The sequence below is a fragment of the Medicago sativa genome, chromosome 1, assembly GCF_051527215.1.
Source record: "Medicago sativa cultivar Bolivia chromosome 1, Bolivia_mono, whole genome shotgun sequence".
NCBI lineage: Eukaryota > Viridiplantae > Streptophyta > Magnoliopsida > Fabales > Fabaceae > Medicago > Medicago sativa.
In genome coordinates this window covers 9,513,206-9,533,331 of record NC_140749.1, presented here as the reverse complement: position 1 = coordinate 9,533,331, position 20,126 = coordinate 9,513,206, and the positions used below count along the sequence as shown (strand labels likewise).

Sequence of the window (20,126 nt, the reverse complement as noted above, 5' to 3'; positions counted from 1 at the left end):
TCAATTGATAGAAACACTGCATAATATATATAAGATTCGGAGTTTAAACTCCAACCAAAAAAATCAAATTTAAGACGTGGAGGGTGCAACAACCTAACATGACTACATAATGTAACTAAAAAATGATAGGTACCGTTGTCTTTTTTTGGGTATTCGCATGGTGTGAAATATATAATAGAACATTTAAAATAATTACTTTTGTAAAACAAAAATTAAAATAATTACTATGTTGAGTAAACTTTAGACTATAAATAATAATATTTGCAGTTTTTATATTATTAGTATGAGACTCATTAAGTAAGCTCGTTAACTTTTAGTTTTTGTGAATTTATTTTTCCACTTTATGTATTTATTACAGGCCCTTCAATTTGATCATTTTACCATCATTCGGATTTTACAAACCGAATCGTATTTGACGTTTTTTAAATTATAAAATTTGTACATTATTGATCAGATTCGACTCAATTTATTAAAATGACATAATTTAAAATTGACAAGGAAATTTAATAATTGGACACAATTTATTAATTGAATATGACTTCATAGTACATTTACATTAACGTAAAGCTATTTGATATAAAATGTTTAGCAACTAAAGTTAATTTGTAGTACAAGAAGATGAAGAGAGTATGTTTAACATCCCTCCCGCACGCTCTCCGAAGAAGATGAGAACACAAGAAGATGGAGCAAGAGAAGGTGGAAATTAATCTTAACGATCTCATATCCAATGCGAGATACAAGTTGATGTGAGACAACACGCTTTGACCATTCATATTAATCCAACATATGTCATATTGACACATGACTTTGTTGACCTTTCGTATGAAAGGGAAACAGTGAAACAATGGCATATATATCGGACCCCAAAAGAAAAGTAAGAAAGAAAAGGGAAGAAGGAAGATGAGCATGAGTTTTAGCATGAAGAATATGGAAGAAAGGAATAGTAATTGTGAGTAGAGAATCACATAAACTGTATCTACCGTTAATCCAAACATGTACTATAGTCGATAAAACGTTTAAGACACCATATATTGACCCAAAAATCATTTGACCTTACAAATCTTGCTGACCAAGTCACTGTCCAAAATTTTGACGGTTTCAAAATATATAATATCAACAAATGCAAAAAGTGGTTTAGATTATATATATTCTAAAACATGCCCATAATGTGTTAAAACTTGTGCTTTGGAGAGTTTGACACATTTCATATAATATAATTTGAACTAGTTAAAAAAATGATTTTTTAGTGGTTCACATTGCACTGATAGTTTATGTGCTCCACGACGCACTGAGTCTTCTATAAATTGGTGTGTTTGGTTCAGTTGAAAACCACACAACAGAACCATGAACACTTATCCAGTAGACATGAACAGTAAGCTAATTGCAGTTTACTACAATGAGAGGAAACTTAATCTGCTTAAGGTTCACATTGCTTAGCTTAAAGGATCAACTTGACCAAATTAACGGTCGCCTCAACCATAGAGACACAAGAATGGTGAACTATGTTGAGTATGGATGTTCGTCGATCGACTATGATTGAAAAGTCCAGTTCATCCACATGAAGCTCTGAAACAATGAAGACATGAGAACCACGTTCAAGGTTCTAAATAACGGACCGGTACCGGGAATACGACCGTTACAAAACGGTCACGGCAGCCTCCGATAACGTTTTTGGGCGTTTTCAAGGAGTGAACAGAAATCACAGAAAAAACACCGTTACCGCTGCGACAAAGTGTTGTTGCGGCCGTGAAACATCGTTACGACCGCGAATCTCCGTTATGACCGCGAACTTCTCATCTTTTTTTCTCTACGACTTCATTATTGCTTTTGCTTCCTCTTTGATTCAGTTCAGCCAGCTTCATCATTTGTTCCTTCTAACATCAGATCTCACTTTCGCTCCTAAATTGATATGATAAATTTGTTTCACTCATATGTTTGTGTTGTTCGTAGATACAATTATGCCATGAGACTTGAAAATTGAGAATCGAGAGAGAAAAATTGGGGCTTTACATGAGAGTTGAGATTTGAGAGATCAGAAGATGAGAGGTAAGAATGAGAGTTTGACTATGTGTCTGTGAAACTGCGTGTGGATGGATTATAGATGAGGGTGACTAAAGAGTGGTCGATGGCCCGTGTGTGGGTGAGAAATAAATATTGGAAGGATTTTTTAATTTTTTTATTCAAATTCCTTAAATGGTAGTTATTTATTTATCTTTTGTTTTTATTTATATGTATATGCTCTTGTCTCATTGTCATATTTAGAGTACAAATTTATAACAATGACTTTAAACTAGACTGCGATTACACTAGAAATTAGATTAGAAATCTTGAATTAATTAATTTATCTGTGTAATTCTTCCAAATTAGAAAACAATTACATATTAATTACATATATTAGACTATTCATTTTGTTATTATATTTACATTAAACATCTTATATTAGAAAAAAATGTTTAATTTAAGTTATTATGCATTAAACATCTTACATATATTAGACTATATCGCAGCATCCGTTACAGCCGAAATCGCAACAACCTTAACGCGACCACAACTGCAACCGCGACCGTTATTTCAATCCTTGACCATGTTCTTTATATTTGATTTGTATAGTTTAAAGGGACCAATCGAGTTAGACGCATCGTTTTTGAGATATTTTCATGATATTCGAGATAGTTTGATTCAATCCAAGACCTACGAAGAAATCAAGGCTTTCAGGGATAGATTTGATGAAGTACTTAGTTTGGATGATCCATGATCTTGTTTATATTTTATTGTGTTGTTTTATGTTGTTGATTTTTGTTGTTGAATTATCTTATTGAAATTGTTATATTTAATTTATGTTGTTGTCGTAGAATTTGATTCAATTTATCTATTTTATGTGTTCTAAGCACAGTTAGAATTATATAATCCAAACCTTGTCAAACACCCCACAACATAATTTTTCACACCGTAAGTGCATAATTTAAATTATACAATCCGAACAAATATTGGGCATGAGTTCACATTATATAATCCCAAACATTTTTGAATTTGGAATGTGGTGTTACGTGCAAGGTTTAGAGGATTGGTGGTGTGTTAAATGTATTTTTTTGGCATGTTTGGTTCATTTTACATGTTTTTTGTGTGTAAACCGATTAGCCTCCGCGCGCGCAACTTCAAAACTAATCCCTCGAGCCTTGTGGAATCCAAATAGGCGGCAAACTCTCATTGAGAGTTTTAACGCTGCTGCATACCCAAGGTTGAATTCGAATCCAGGACCTTGGTTAAGCTAGAAGAGACATGTGTCATCTCATCTAAGCGCTCTTGGGTTACATATTTCCTTTCATTGTAGTTATAGTTTATGATGGTGTTGTGGTTATAAATAGCTTTGAATGCTTCTCCATTTTGAGTGCACTTCTCCTCTTCTTTCCTTTTTTTCTTTTCTTATTTACTTTTCTTTGAGGAAGGTTATGATGCCATGGTCACTATCGACCATTTATACCAACCCTAAAACCGTTTTTCAATTTTTGTGGGGAAGGTACGAGGGTCAATAAAGATATTTGATCATCTATTTCTAATTTTTTTACACGATTCAAATTTCATAATCTGAAATATCACGAATATGCTTCGAGTTATATAATTTCCCCGTCATTGCGGTCTGGCCCTATCCCCCTAATTGCATATTTAGGTTTTCGTCATTGCCATCCTTCAGCACCTTCATTGTGTTGGATTTGAAGGGGTGAATCTAGTCCTACATTGCATAAAGATATGATTTGTGTTGTGTTTAAAGTTTGGGCAGTCCTCATTTTACAAGCCGGTTTTGTGAGGTTGTTTTAAGCTCAACCTTAAATTCCAAGACAGTATAAGAGTATATCGTAGATTTGTTGTTGAGATTCCCACATCATCCATTCTTCAGGCCTCTTTAGGTCCGAGCCTGAGAGGGGTGTTGCAATTTCTGCATCTATCGTAGTCGCTCCTAGCTGCCTAATTGCGACATTTAAGTTGTTAATATTGTCAACCTTCAACACCTTCATTGTGTTGGGGTTGAAGAGGTGGATTTAATCTCACTCAGAGATATTTAGTCCCACATCGCTTAAAGATATGGGTTGTGTACTGTTTATACATGGTATCATGAGTTCATACTTCAGTATAACCTTTAAACCATCATATATGCGGCTTTTTTCCTGCTTTCATTGCGGTTTGTTGCCTTCTTTGCAGCCTGTTCTAGTTTTATGATCATGGTTATTGGCGTGTCACTCACTGCTTGACCGTTTTGGGATTTGTCACTCACTGCTTGACCGTTTTGGGATTTTTTTTATGATCATGGTTATTGGCGTGTCACTCACTGCTTGACCGTTTTGGGATTTTTTTTTTGTTGTCATTTTTATTGGCCAGATCTTCTAATTGTTCATGTTTAGTGTGTTGTGGAATTGATTTGTGTATCTATCAGCAGATGTGGGAAAAAAAAATTGTTTCATAGTCAAAGATTTTTCAAACATCTTTGTCACCAAATGAAGCTTAATATTTATGTTAACTAAGAGAGAAAATTTTGTACAAACCTACTATCTCATTGAAACAAATTTGTAGTATATATATTTGGTACAAAGGAAGTCATGCAAGTGCAAATGAATAGTGTGTGGACTTTTTTTTACTTATTGAGCAAAAAGCAAAGCAATTTTATTTAAAAAGAAAAATGTTGCAAAAGATAAGCATCACTAGAGACAAGATAAAAGAAAACAGAAACATAGAGATAAATTTAAGTAATTTGCAACTAACTAAACTTAATCCTAATCAAGATTATGCAGCTAAGGTTCTGCATCTAGAGAAAAACTACCATTAATTTTGTTTTGTAGGGATAAACAAAGTCTCTTTAGTGATTGACACATAACCCTTTAGGTGAAATGATATTAGTGGCTGTTCCATGAACATTATTGCACTTTACAGAAGCTGGCTTCTTTCGATTAATTGAAGTAATTTTGATTTGATTAAGGGTGATACCGTAACACCCTATCTTAGCACAATCCAATATAATAGCATTTTCATCAATACATGTTCCATAGATATTACTGAATTTGATGTTACTTATTTTCACTGCTTGGTGCTGCAACAAAAATGAAAACAAAAATAATGTATGTTAGAATTTTTAACAAATTAATCAACACAAAGTGAGAGAAAAATTAATTATGTTAACCTGTTCTGGGGTCTTCATATAATGTTGGTCAATATATACAGGGTAATTTGTTTGATTTATGATTATATCCTCAAAGATGATATTTCTGGCGTATCCTTTTCCACCCTTAAAAAACATATTGGATAGTTGTTAATTGAATTTAACACAAAAATACATAGGATAATAACAAAGTTGTTTGGGCTCCAGTGGCAAGGAGCTCCTTCTAAGGATGTATCCGGGAAATACTGAATTCGATTTCCAGGGGAACAATGCTTGGCCACTGTGCATGCCTCTACGCACGAGTCGGATTTGTCGCCCATCATTGGTGGGTCGGAAACCGGTGCAAAAGAAAAAAAAAATATACAGAGGATGATGTATTATTATAAAGTGGTAATGATTTCAAAATTGTATCATTAGTCATTACCGGCCATGTTTTGATTTTAACGGCACTATCAGCTCCATTGAATGTGCAATTCTTGATACTTAAATGTTCTGCAAATTCTGCTGAACCATGCCCTCCTAGGCTCCCTACACTGCATGAGAAATTATTCATTTATTATGAAACATAAATTCTAGGTGAAAACTCAAAATTAATAGTACAAATAACTAGATTCACATCTCATATTCTTATTACTAAAAAAAAAAAGTCTCATATTCTAATTGGTAATGTTAAACTGTATATGTAACATAAATCTAAGTTTCTAATAAGTACAAATGACTTAGCATATATATTTTTGGCAAACCTAATGCCGTGACCAGGACCACATGTAACTTGGCTGACGTTGACAAATTGCGATCCACCTTTGATAGCAATACAATCATCACCTATAGTATAAGATGAAATTATGTGTAAGTGACTTAACAAATTAATGAACTATTTTAATTAATATATTACTATCCGTATATATATATATATATATATATATATATATATATATATATATATATATATATATATATATATATATATATATATATATATATATATATAGACACACATCGAATGCATCAGTTTTGCCACCTCTAGGTGTAACACTGGGATTGGAATGGCAGGTCAATATAGAAATAAGAAATGTTAACAACATTCTTTTCACTAATAAAAATTGCTTAGTGATTGATTTAGTGATCAAATTATTTTAGGCCATATAGCGATCAAATGTTAAAATCGTTCGTTAATCATTGTTAGTATGAGTTAGTGACCGATTTAACAAATGTCGTTAAATCACTAGTCATTAATATTAGCGACTAGCTTAATGATGGATGTGTAAGGAAAAAATATAAGTATATTTTTACCACTTCGTATTGGAATGTCATGAACATTGACCCGAATTGCTCTTGTTAAATCAATTCCATCACTGTTATGACTGTCTTTTGGTGAATTAATATGAATATGGGAGATAGTTACGTCTTGACTATCCGTCACCGCAATATGTGGTCCTGGCCCATTGATATGAGTGAGTTCGGTTATTTGAAGCCCATCACATTTATCAAACTGCAAAGCCTGCGTATCAAACATTGCAATTATTGAGAAAAATATATTTCAATTTGTGATCTGTTTGATGAGAATTTCTATTATATAAATCATCACAATGGTAAGAATTTCTAACCGTTGGTATTCTAGGGCATCCCCCAATCCCTTTCACCTGCAAGTTTAAAAATAGTGTATTGTTATGATTAATGTTACAAATAATGAATGATTAACACCAAAAACAAAAATGCTACAAGTAATGATTGCAAAATAATTTGATTTTTTTTTACCAATAGTGTCTTAAATTATAGCAGGTGATTAATAAGGAAAATCAAAATAATGGTTCATGTTTCTTTTTTGTGGAGAAAGTTTTTTTTTTTTTAACTCATATCTGACTCAATGATCGATTAATCTGAAGACCAATCTCATCGTATATTAGCGATGAATTCAATTGAAGTCGGAGTTTTATGTATGGTCTAGCAAAACACAAGAATTGACATATGGAGGATTCAAACTCAAGGCCTAGAGATAAGTATATATACTATGAAGTCTCAAGCCTCCATCATCAAACCAATCATTGAGAGTTAACTATTGAATTCAGATTCCCTGTGGCAAGGGATTCCACATTCACACATCCAAAAAAATATATACATATTTTTATTTTATTTATAATTTCAAATATCAAATTTAATTTGAAATTGGACCTTTTTAACTTGATAATTAGGCACATACAATATATATTCTATTTGTATTGTTAGTACAATATATGTATAAATGTTTATGTACATTACCCTGCTCCACCAATCTTCACCGTTACCATTTATCACTCCTGATCCATCAAGTGTCAATCCATGTATGTTAATGAAATGAATCCAAAATAGTGAACACTCTCTTCCCCAATCACTTTTTTTAGGTGCTAATATGTTTCCCATAATCTGCAAATATATCACACATTTGACATAATTAAGTTATTAATTAGTATATTGAAAGAGATTAAAAAAAAAATTAATATGAAGGCTTCTTACTCATACTCATGTACCTTGATATTAATATTTTTAGAATGACAAGGGCCACTGAAATTTAGAGTTGGACGCACAAAAAATGAATGCCCATTTGGCACCACCAGCGTATTCCCATATCTACCACCACATAAGGCTTTGAATGCATCCACAAAAGCCTATAGAAAAATATTGTATATTGAAATTATAAATGGAAGAAATTGTTTTATTATAATTTACAAGAAACATAAATCAATTAAATAAGAGTACAATTAAGGTCGGAGTTCTACTCACCATAATCTATTTTACTTATAAAAAAAAAATAAAAAAAACTTCTTGACCAAAAAAACAATACTTTGCTAGAAAGAAAAAACATTTAAGGGTCTATTTGACGTGCATGATAAACAGAAAAATTATTCTATCCTGCTAAAATCCGGTGTTTGATGCACCAATAAGAAAGGGTATACATACTTTGCTATCATCGGTTCTGCCATCGCCTTTGGCACCATATTGAATCACGTTAAGGGTATTCACACCATTTACAATCCATGAGTTGCATGAAGCAATAGAAAGGATCGAAACGTAAACTATAAGCAAGTCCTGTAAGACACATTAGATAAATAATGAATAAAAAAATTCATATAAAAATATCATGAATGAAAAAGATTAAAGAGTTGTTTGCAGGCAAAAGAATAATTAAGCAAACAACTAAAGTACATGTATACCAACCATTGTTTGTATTTGCTGACAATGGATATTGCATAAACTAATTATATGGTTTTAAGAAAATCCTTCAACCACTACAAGAAAAGATGCAATTAGCCAGGGAACTATGCCAGGAGCAAGAACTCCTGGCAAATTTACCAGGAGCAATGCCAGGGATGCCTCCTGGCAAAATGACTTTAGAAAAGGTGGGACCCGATTCTCATAAACCAGGGGTTTGACCCTCACAAATTACAATAACCCCTTCTTTCAAAAAAAAAAAATTACAATAACCCCTGGCAAAGTGTAAAGTGGGAAAATTGAAATTTAAATGGAGACAAGAGCACGTGGAATTGGCAGGAAGTGGGCATTTGTTATTATTATTATAAGTGAGTGAAGAAACACAACCAAAGCCATTGCTTGTTTTTTTCTCTCTCTTTCTTTCACTGTCTGTACGCGTCTTCTTCTTTCCCTCCTCAACCACCACCGTTAAAACTTCCAGCCGCCATAACTCCACCGTCCGACCTCATATGGCTGTGCCACCACCACCATTGCAACCCTCTCTTCTTCCTCGTCAGAAACCACCCATTTATTCATAGATTGGTGAGATTTGAAAAAGTCACAACCACCACCTCTCTCTTGCTTTCCGGCCACCACAAGACACCATTTGAAAAACTAAACCGACCATATTCTTTCCCATGAGATCCACAGCAAAACCCCTAAAGTTTTTGTATGATTGGAGAACTTTCACCGGCGACCACCGCACCGGAGTTCACCTTAGCCGCATCGGAAATCTTCTCCATCTAGCTGGAGCTTGTAACAATAATCGTTTCACGTTCTTCCCTTGGTGAGCTTCTTTCTTCTACTTATCATTTAAAAATTGATTTTTTTTCCATTTGAATTTAAAACCTAAACTTATCCTTATTTAATCTGAAAATGGCATTTATTTTGTGACATGATGCGATTATTTCATGTTTAATATCTTGTTTTGGAATTCTATTACAAATTTCTTGCTTTCCTTTTGGTAGTGATTTTAAGGTTCTAAAGTGATGAAAGGTTATTTGTAATATAAGATGGTGTATGATTTATTTAATCAAGAATTTTAGTGTTGAGGTGGTGACTACGTGGTAATTTTGATACCTTTGATGGTGTTGCTGATGGCTTTATTGATAAGGATGAATTTTTATATGATTAGGAGGAGTTTTGGATTAGTTGAAAACTATGTTAGATATGGAATTTGAAAGAGAACTAGAATTCTAACTTAGTAACTTGTAATGAAACTTTGATGAAGACAGTTGAGTTATTTTATAGTTGTTTAGTGGAGCATATCTATGAATTAGAGAGGGTCAATTATTTAATAACCGAGTAGTGTTAGCATGAAGTTACTTTGATAAGAATACCTAGCTGTTGAATGCAAGTAAGCTTGTTAATGGACGAATATATGTATATAATAAATTTGATTTTAAGTTTTAGTTTATAAAAAATTAACATAAGCTGAAGATTAATTAGGAGTACTAGTATCCTAAATTGAAGTAGATTGAATTGTAGTAATGATGTGATCAATTAAATGTATTATGGTTTGTCTATGTTGGTTCTAATTAAATTATGCTAAGAAGGATATAAGTCGTTTTGGTGTTTGTTGGAGTTTAGTTAAAATTTAAGGCTTTGATTTGAGTAAGCTTGGGTTTATTTGAAAAGTTGTGGAATCCTAGCGTCGTTTTTATTCTGAGTTGGGTAACCATTGAAGTGATTCATATGCTGAGCGACATCGTTATGTTTTTATGTTTCTATATGTGTTTGATGTTTCTATATCTTGTTAGTATATACTCTATCAGTCACAGTTTGTTGTTGTCATGCTTTGCTTCCACATAGTTGTTTGAAATGTAAAGTTTATTCTCTGTTCATCTGTGTTGTCAATTGCGGATCATGAGTCGCGAAAAACTATGGTTTGTTCAAATTCTGCTATGTGTCATTACATTGTAGATGTAATTGGTGCTGTCCATGAAATTGTGAGTGTGCAACCAAACTCTGGTGGAAAAAGAATGGCCGTATCTGTCAACCTTAAGGACTTGAATTAAGATTATCATTTCTCTCACTTTTGAAAGTGATTTTCAACTTGATATATTTTTAGTTTTAAGAATGTTAGATACGAATTTGAACCAAGACTCATATATGAATGTATCCATGTTTTTAAATATAAAGTATTGCTCTGCATGTATAATAATGCTATAGATACAAGTCATGTTTTATTTTAGTTTCTACTTTGTGAGCATATTGGTATGGCAATACACATATTGATTACTCTGAACTAAGATATGACTCTGATGTATGAATGTGTCCATTGCTGTAAGACTATGTCCATTATTATTTTTTACTTTAATTAGTATATCAATATCAATTGTAAGACTGTGAATGATTCTTTTGGTTGTTCCCGTATTTGTACAGGCGAATTCAATTTGTATGTGATGTTATTAGCCTTATATGCTTCATACAGAAGAAACCAGGTGCCTGAGTAGAACCACTGATGAGCGATACACTCTGCTCAATCCGTTTGTTGGTTTGAATGGCATAATATTTATTGGTACGTTCAAGTTGACATGGCAGATTTCAAATTGAAACATTATAATGTTTAGTTATATCTGTTAATATAAACACTCATGTGTCTCAAACTGTTGATATTTTTGAATGTTTGCAGGTGAATTGGGAACTAAGTGAGCAGATTTTGATGTCATTATCATTACAAGACACATCAGTCAATATATGGCCGTCAATATATGTATTGGAAGTCTATTTCATGACATTGTAAGTGCATTATGATATGCTTGAATATTGACTGTGTATGTTCAATATTACCAAGTGCTTGAGACTTATTGACAGTGAACTCCATTTATCACAAAATCACATTAAACCAATTGTATTGTTTGGCAAGTAATTTGTGGGTATTTTATATCTCTGAGTTATGTTTTTAAGCACGGATAGACGAACTAGTTGTTGAGAATGTATATGTTTCTTATCAACTTTAGATGATCATATGAGAGCAGGGGAATAGTGACCAATTAGTTGAATACTAATTTATGCTAAGATTAGTGTCTGTTTATGTGCTACCAGTGCTGAATTTTTTCTTTGATTTTAATGGATTTGCTGATAAGATATATGACATAATCATGTTTTATTGTTAGTGTTATTTAGTATCTTTCAAATGAACTTCTTTATCATTATGGGCTCATTATGTGTGCTATTACTTTAATTGCCAATAATTTTTATTATTAAAACAATTTTTAAAAAATGCAATTTAAAAACGTTTATTTTAAATATTTTAATAATTAAATTGAATTAATTTTCGAAAAAAATTTAAATTCTTTTTAAAAATTAATTTAATTATTAAATTTTAATATTTTGATTTTTATAACAAATAAAAAACCTTTTTTTTTTTTATAAAAGTCGTACACAATTTGCCAGGGGTTAACCCCTGGCAAAGCGCCTGACATGTTTCTGAAAAGGACTGACGTGACGCTGACACTGTCTGCAAAGCCAGAATGCGTCAGAAAAGTCTGTGTTCTATCTGACACAATTTGCCAGGGGTTGTGCCAGGGCCTATGCCAGGAGCGCATTTTGCCAGGAGCTAAACCCCTGGCAGGACAATTTGCGATGAGCAGATTTGCTGGTGATTCTGCTCCTGGCAAAGCTCCTGGCAAATGTCCATTTGCCAAGGCTTTTTGCATTTTGACAGGGATTCTGCCCCTGGCAAAATGCAATATTTCTTGTAGTGAACAAAAATAAAAACATTAGGAAAATTAAAATTGGTCATGAATTATAATTATGTCCATTAATGAGAATAAAGAAATAATAATGATGAGGCATTTTTTTTTTTGACCAAATGATGAGGCCTTTTTTTTTTGACCAAATGATGAGGCCTTTTCTGAAAAATATATAGATGGAAACAACATAATGCACTTTTATTTTTTTTATTTTGATCAGAGAGCACTAAATTTTAAAATTGCTTACTTCCATTGTTGTTCATACATACTAAGATCATATAGGATAAACTTGTTCCTTTTCTTTTACTCCATTAATGGAGAACAAGTAAATGATTACTAACCATCGTTTGTATTTGCTGATAATGGATATTGCATAAACTAATTCTATGATTATACATTATACTTTTCTTGTGCATGAAATGGAAGATCATCTTTTTGTTACATGTGCTTTTGGAAGTGATATTTGGTATAAGATTTCCAAATGGTTGGGTATCTCATCCGTTTTGCCGGGGGGACGTCTTCTATCATTTCCAAATTTGGTGTTGTGTTTCTTATTTAGGCATGTGAAAATGATTAAGAGACTAATGTTTTTTTTGTTGATACAATTAAGGGGCTAATGTTGATTTGACATACAAAGTTGAGGTCAATATTATGGAGAGTACAAAATGAGTTCATTTTTTATTTTGGAAAAATCCCAAAGTGGAAGAGGTGATTGAGGCAATCAAAGATATATCTTAGCAATGGTTTTTGGCGAAAAAGTTGGAAGGCTCATGTCTTTTCTATGAGTGGTTCGTAAATCTCATGGATTGTATGCATATTTAGATGATTTTTTATTTATTTTTTAATGTTTTCAGGTGGTTAAATTAGTACCGTTAATTAGAATCTATTCCCTTATTTTGGGTGTAGTACATCTTGTGCTTGTATCAAATTTTCATTGAATAAAATTATCTTTGTGTGTTAAAAAAAAGCCCCAATGTGTTTTTGAAAGATGAAATAAAACAACATTAAGAAAAATATATTGGTAGTTAATTATAATTAGAGGAATGCTAAGCACCATCGCTTAGACAATCGCTATTGGACACTTGCTCTGCTATTGGTCCAAGTCACTACAACTGAATCCTTAATTAGCTTTACTTTCCAGACATAGCGTTTTCTCAGTCCCCTTTGTCTTCATCGTCAAAACCCATGGCAAGCTAATAATTGGGTCGTTTGCATTACAACTGAATCTTTTGAACCGCCGTTGTGAAGAAAGCACCCAAATCATTGGTAATTTTTCATGGTCTGGATGTCGGATAACATGTAACCTTGGATGAACAAGTCAGATTCAAGAAAATTTCTTCTGGTTGAGTGTGAGAATTTTATTTTTTTTGCAGATGTTATAAAGATGAAGAAATAGAGAGACACAATCATTTTTCAGAAAATCGGATAACCCATTTTTTTTAATAGATAGAGACATTTTTAATTCCAAGAGAGAATATGTGTTTGGTTTGCTGAGAGATGTGGTAGTTGTTTTTGAGTAGAACGTTGTTTTAGCAATTCTCAAAGGTCAGATCTGGACTCAAAGAAGGACATGGGTAGTGTTTTAGCACAACCACTATCGAAACAACCCATCCTTACCGTCGTCGAAACAACTCGTTATCGCCGCCAAACACGTGTGTCACCGCTACTGTTGCTGTCTCCACCAAAACCACAACTACCTCTCTGCAAATTCTTGCTTCAACATATCACCCCAATCATCAATTTCAATTAATCAATTACCTTTATTCACTATTCAATTCATTTCCAATCAGATTTGGTTAGATTTTCCAATCTCTGCTAATGGATTTTTTAAAATAAAATTAGTTAGATGCCAAAGTGTGAAAGCACCTGAAGAAGTCATCCATGAGGTATTTGGCTTCAAAGGTTAAATGTGGGTTTGCACTTCACAGAAGTCAGAAGGATGCGTTTTTTGTTTTTTGTTTTTTAATAAAAAATGGTAAGCATATGGAACCAGCCTAGCCGGTCACCAGGTATTGGGTTTAAAATAATTGATGATGTGGACCAATGGTTGAGGGAGTGTTTGAGAGAGAGTGTAAGAGAGGTTGTCCATAGCATTCCTCTTATAATTATGTCCATTGGTGAGAATAAATAAAGATGAAACCTTTTTTGAAAAATGTATAGATGGAAACAGCAATATCATGATTTGAGAACATAAATTACTCCATTTATTTGTGTTAACCTTCCGGTTCTTAGGAGAAAGAGACATAGTAATTCGTAGTTTATCGAGAATTATTCCCGCCAAGAATCGAATTCGGGTTCTTTCAATCTTGGTTTAAAGCATACCATTTTTATTTTTATGGCATTAACTCTTCGGCTTCTAGGGAAAGGTGCCCTAGTAATTCGAAGTTCGGTCGCGAGGAAGGTGCCCAAGTAAAGTCTGGTCAAGAATTGTTCCACCAAGAAATTGAACTCGAGTTCTCATGAATGATTCATTCTTTCCAGAAGTTAATTAACCACTTGAGTTAAATCACTTGATTTAAAACACTCCACGTAACGTAATTCATTTGCAAATTCACCACTAGATCATTGCATCGGTTTGATGAATATTACTTGCAAAGTCAAGAGTAACTGTTTTCACAAACATGGGTGGAATTTGGAAATACGTCAGACCGACAAACAAGAGCCAACATTCGAATCTACTATAGGCACAAGTCAGACCGAACTTTTTTTTTGTTAAATAGATAATATTGAAACTTTTTAAAAAGCTTATTTGACAAAAAAAAGGTCCTATTTCAAACCACAAACAAAGTCTTGTAGGTCTATCAGATCGATGTACATAAGTAAATATGAATAATTTATTTTTATAAATATTTTTACTATATTATATTTTATACTTTGTTTTAATTTTTCATTTTTTATTGAAAATGTTTTCATTAAATTAATCATATTAGATCACATTAATTTTTCATATATTTTTATGTATTATTATAAAATACAATTGAAATGGTTTGTCACAAAAATATAACTTATTCTCATTGAATTATCGTTGGTCTAAAAGTTTGTGTCAGATTTTTTTTTTTTTTGAGAAGTTATATTAGTCCACTTAAATTGTTTCAGGAGACCAACTAAAGTGGATTAAAATTTGTGTCAGATTACTTACTTGAATACGGTAATCAATATGAAATACACATTTAAATAGGCTTATAGGCTATAACAAACTTTAAAAAATGCCAGACTTAAGTAAAAAAAAATATGATAGGTAACAGGCCAGACGTATGCCATGGTTTTTGTGACCATGTCTGACTCAAGCATTACAAAGCCGAGTTTTGTCCATCCTATTTCTACCCTTATTCACACATCATGATCATACATGTAGACAAATATGCAATCAACAAAAAAAGAAGTTAAAAATAAATTATTATTAATTAAAGTAAAACTAATTTGAACTATGTTTTTTAAGACTACAATGTCAAACTCTTAAATTATGCTTAGACCTCTTGGACTAACAACAAAAAGCAGGATTAAATATAAACTCAAAATTATTCAAGGAGTTTAATGAATATGTAATATAGCTGAAAAAATTACACAACTTTTGTTTTTATTTTTATAAAAGATGAGGTGAAAATGCTATGGTGCAATTTTATTACAACTTTTATTCAATATCTCTTTCTTCGTCAAATCAACAATTTTATTTTTATCAAAATCATCGCAACCCAAATCTTTTCTTTGAAGCCAACCAGCACATGCATTAATTATGTTTTGTAGAAGTAAACAAAGTCTCTTTAATTAGTTACACAAAGACCATGAGGTGAAATGATATTAGTGGCTGTTCCATGAACATGATTACACTTTACTGAAGCTGGTTTCTTACGATTAATTGAAGTAATGTTGATTTGATTAAGAGTAATATTGTAACATCCTATCTTGGCACAATCCAACACAATAGCATCTTCCCCAATACACGTTCCATAGATATTGCTGAATGTGATGTTACTTATGTTTACTGCTTGGGGCTGCAACCAAAATGAAGACAAAATATAATGTAAGTATGTTATATTTTTGAAAAATTAATCAACAATTAATTATACTAACCTGTTCTGGGGTTCTCATATAATGTTGGTCAATAAATACAGGATAATTTGTTTTATTTATGATTATATCCTCGAAGATGATATTTTTGACGTATCCTTTTCCACCCTTGAAAAATATATAGGATTTCGTTAATTAACACACAAAAAATACATAGGATTTTTATATGATTTATTTTATTAGCAAATTGTAGCATTACCGGCCATGTCTTGATTTTAACGGCACTATCAGCTCCATTGAATGTGCAATTCTTGACGCTAAAATGTTCTACAAATTCTTCTGAACCGTGTCCTCCTAGACTCCCTACACTGCATAAAGAAGACAAAAACACACATCAATTATGGCCTATTTCAATGAGTTTCGCTTTGTGCACAACTCTTAATTCAACCAATAAAAATATCGAAATTGTTCGACAAAAACCGTGACCAAGGTTATAAATTGACAAACCTAATACCGTGACCAGGTCCACATGCAACATTACTGACGTTGATAAATTTTGATCCACCTTTTATAGCAATACAATCATCACCTACATATTGGTAAAAAAAATACCATCACCCTTAAATAAGCGATGAAATTACACTTTTTTTTTTATTTTTTTACAATAAGCAGATAAAAATGACACATGTAATTGAGATTGGAAGGGCCGTAGATCAATTTAGAAACAAGAAAGTTAACCATATATCTTTTTTAACATTTTTAGTGATCAATATAGGGACCGAACTATCGGTGACTAAATGAGTTAGTGGTAAAAAATATGGTTTTTTTTTTTGTTACAGAAAGATATGGTTAAATTACTGGTTGCTAATATTATAGACCGTTTTATCAAAAAAAAAAAAAAATATTATAGACCGTTGCTAAAAAAAATAATATTATAGAACGATTTGACTTTTTTTGAAAGAACTTTTTTTGTTTTTTTATGATAAATTTTTTTTTGGTGGTGCCCGGGGTTCGAACCCCAAAACCTGACATATATTATTTATTGTCCTTACCAACTGAGCTAAGTTTACGAGGACTTATGAGAACTTTTGTTGTTGTTGTTGTTGTAATGTTTAAATACTTTTTCTATGAATGAATGAAATTATAAGAATGCTCATTAAATAAAAAAATTAAACTTGCATAGTTTGCATGAATTTTACAAATAAGTAGGACAAATATATCACTTTACCACTTTCTATTTGAATGTCGTGAATATTGACTCCAATCGTTCTTGTTAAATCAATCCCATCAGTGTTGTGACTTTTTTTTGGTGAATTAATGTGAATATGTGAGATAGTTACATCGTGACTATCGGTCACTGCAATATGTGGTCCTGGACCATTGATATGGGTGAGTCCATTTATTTGAAGTCCATCACATTTATCGAACTGTAAAGCCTGCACTTTAACATTACAATCGGTGAACCTTTAAAATATCACCTTTAATTTAACATGTGAACCTTTAAAATATGGAAAGTGTAAAGTGAGAAAATGAAGGATTGTTTAAAAATATGATAAGAGTTTCTAACCGTTGGTATTCTAGGGCATCCTCCAATTCTTTTCTCCTGCAAATTTTAAAATCATGTATTGTTTGATAAATGTTACAAATAATAATAATTGCAAAACAATTTGATATTTCTTTTACCTAGTGCAATAAATTGTGCTTAATTATATAATCCAATCAAACAAAAATTATGCATAATTTTAATAACGAATTCCTTTTTTTTTGACACAAGAATAACGAATTCCTTGAAACCTATTTATTGTTTTTTTAATAAAAAAAAAAAACTATATTCATATCTGCTTTTACACAATCGAGACATCAATGACCTTTCGATCAAGATTTGCTTTAATTTTATAATTCAAAAAAATATATATAAATGTTTATGTGATTAGTTACCCTACTCACCCAGCCTTCACCGTTACCATTGATCGCTCCTGATCCATCAAGTGTCAATCCAAATATGTTAAAGAAATGAATCAACGTTAGCGAACACTCTCTTCCCCAATCACTTATTTTAGGTGCTAATATGTTTCCCATAATCTGCAAACATATCACACATTTGACATGATTAAGTTTTTTTTTTGACAGAAGACATGATTAAGTTATTAATTCCTTCAAAAAAATGATTAAATTATTAATTAGTATATTGAAAGAGACAAAAAAAATTAATATGAAGGCTTCTTACTCATACTCATGTACCTTGATATTAATATTTTTAGAATGACAAGGACCGCTGAAATTTAGAGTTGGACGCACAAAAAATGAATGTCCATTTGGTACCACCAGCGTATTCCCATATCTACCACCACATAAGGCTTTGAATGCATCCAAGAAAGCCTATAGAAAATATTGTATATTGAGATTATAAATGAAAGAAATTGTTGTAATTATAATTTTCAAGAAACGTACATCAATTAAATAAGAGTACAATTAATTTAAGGGTCGGAGTTCTACTCTCCATAATCTATTTTACTTATGGAAAAAAAAAAAACTTTGCTAGAAAGAAAAAACATTTAAGGGTATTACATACTTTGCTATCATCGGTTCTGCCATCGCCTTTGGCACCATATTGAATCACGTTAAGGGTATCCTCACCATTTACAACCCATGAATTGCATGAAGCAATAGAAAGGATCAAAATGCAAACTATAAGCAAGTCCTGTAACACTCAAAGAATAAGCATCTATCTAATGTAAAAGATATCATGAATGAAAAAGATTAAAGAGTTGCATGCAAAAGAATAAGCAAACTACTAATACTAACCATCGTTTGTATTTGTTGACAATGGATATTGCATAAACTAATGATATGGTTTAGACTCTTCTTGTGCATCTATCTAATATATACACACTCAAAATGACGTTGTAAGCCCTAAAGATTTTTACAAGAATGAAATTAAACAATTATTGAAAAAAAAATATTGGTAATGAATTATAATTATGTCCATTAATGAGTATAAAGAAATACTCCTTCCGTCTCAAATTATACGACGTTTTAGACATTTCACACGAATTAGGAAATGTAATTAATTTTGTCTGACACAACAATATTATGAGTTGTTTTACAAATTTGGTCTTAATTAACGGTATGAAAAAGATAAATTAAAGAATTGAAAGAAGAGAGAGTAATAAATGGGTAAGGTTATAAATGGAAAAGTATCATTAATGGTTTATTGGTATTTTTTTTTTTGACAAAAATAAATGATATTCATTCATTCAAATTGATAGAGTACATCGATACAACGTAAATTTGCTAAAAACAAAAATGATGAATTTGCGAACAAACTCACAACATGCATGTTAATAGAATAAAACGGCAAGTCCTCGTGAGCTTAGCTCAGTTGGTATGGACAATGCATAAAATATGCAAGGTCTGGGGTTCGAACCTCGGCCACCACCAAAAAAAGAATAAAACGGCAAAGTACAAAAGCCTACACATATGACTATATTTAAGTCCCCGGAATACCCATGTCTCCGGATCTGCAACGTGGACAATACCAAAGTCATTGATTGGATCTGCACTGGATCTAAGTTGATCTGACAATCTAAACTGAACAAATACCTGAACGAAACAAGAAAGACAAACAACGCCGCACAAAGACGACGAACAAACCAACGTCGCACTAAGACGATGAAATCACAAAATAAAAAACAAAATAGATGTGAAAATAACTTATTTCAATAAAGGGGAAGAGAACAACGAGTTAGAGGGGTGATTTTGGGTCAAAAACCCTAAATCACCCCTCTTTTTGGATGAAGGAGAAGAAACTAGGGTTTTGGTGACGGCTCAAAATGTTGCTATTGTTATGGTTTATTGGTATTGTAAAACGACTTATAATTTAGGACTTTTTTTCCAAAGCGACGTATAATTTAGAATGGAAGGAATAATAAAGATGAAACCTTTTTTGAAAAATGTGTAGACGGAAACAACAATCTCACAAATTGAGAACATAATGCACTTTGAATTTTTTATTTTGACCATAGTCAACAGAGCACTATTTT

The 20,126-nt window shown here is 32.0% G+C and overlaps 2 protein-coding genes and 1 long non-coding RNA gene across 4 annotated transcripts; 1 reads left to right on the top strand and 2 right to left on the bottom strand.

The window, feature by feature from the left end:
* Positions 1-4,675: 4,675 nt before the first annotated feature.
* Positions 4,676-12,544, bottom strand: LOC146952429 (putative polygalacturonase At3g15720). Of its 2 annotated transcripts, none has more exons than XM_085701724.1 (10): positions 12,417-12,544; positions 8,087-8,215; positions 7,657-7,794; positions 7,409-7,552; positions 6,757-6,792; positions 6,443-6,650; positions 5,893-5,974; positions 5,574-5,682; positions 5,171-5,275; positions 4,676-5,080 (listed from the first exon to the last, which is right to left on the bottom strand). In XM_085701724.1, the coding sequence occupies exons 1-10, from the start codon at positions 12,504-12,506 to the stop codon at positions 4,850-4,852; spliced, it is 1,272 nt and encodes a 423-aa protein (XP_085557850.1). In that variant the 5' UTR covers positions 12,507-12,544; the 3' UTR covers positions 4,676-4,849. The 2 variants fall into 2 exon arrangements, with proteins under 2 accessions (XP_085557850.1, XP_085557856.1); XM_085701730.1 differs by lacking the exon at positions 12,417-12,544 and adding an exon at positions 12,323-12,377.
* On the top strand, positions 8,681-11,495 carry LOC146952430 (uncharacterized). The gene is made up of 3 exons (XR_015006277.1): positions 8,681-9,164; positions 10,763-10,898; positions 11,013-11,495. It is a non-coding gene; the product is annotated as an uncharacterized LOC146952430 (long non-coding RNA).
* Positions 12,545-15,593: 3,049 nt separating the features above from the next.
* LOC146952428 (putative polygalacturonase At3g15720) lies at positions 15,594-19,034 on the bottom strand. The gene is made up of 10 exons (XM_085701740.1): positions 18,889-19,034; positions 18,656-18,784; positions 18,325-18,462; positions 18,022-18,165; positions 17,651-17,686; positions 17,312-17,519; positions 16,591-16,672; positions 16,343-16,451; positions 16,147-16,251; positions 15,594-16,067 (listed from the first exon to the last, which is right to left on the bottom strand). Exons 1-10 carry the CDS (start codon positions 18,955-18,957, stop codon positions 15,837-15,839), a joined length of 1,251 nt encoding a protein of 416 aa, XP_085557866.1. The 5' UTR covers positions 18,958-19,034; the 3' UTR covers positions 15,594-15,836.
* Between the last annotated feature and the right edge of the window lie 1,092 nt (positions 19,035-20,126).

What these genes read in the sequence shown, in the direction of transcription:
- LOC146952428 (XM_085701740.1), bottom strand. Translation starts at nt 18,957, where the DNA reads ATGCACAAGAAGAGTCTAAACCATATCATTAGTTTATGCAATATCCAT. An exon ending in GTCAACAAATACAAACGATG is followed by an intron (nt 18,785 to 18,888) that starts GTTAGTATTAGT and finishes TGAGTGTTACAG; the next exon opens with GACTTGCTTATAGTTTGCAT. An exon ending in CGACATTCAAATAGAAAGTG is followed by an intron (nt 16,673 to 17,311) that starts GTAAAGTGATAT and finishes ACCAATATGTAG; the next exon opens with GTGATGATTGTATTGCTATA.
- LOC146952429 (XM_085701724.1), bottom strand. Translation starts at nt 12,506, where the DNA reads ATGATCTTCCATTTCATGCACAAGAAAAGTATAATGTATAATCATAGA. An exon ending in CTAAAAATATTAATATCAAG is followed by an intron (nt 7,553 to 7,656) that starts GTACATGAGTAT and finishes ATATATTTGCAG; the next exon opens with ATTATGGGAAACATATTAGC. An exon ending in GGTCCTGGTCACGGCATTAG is followed by an intron (nt 5,683 to 5,892) that starts GTTTGCCAAAAA and finishes TTTCTCATGCAG; the next exon opens with TGTAGGGAGCCTAGGAGGGC.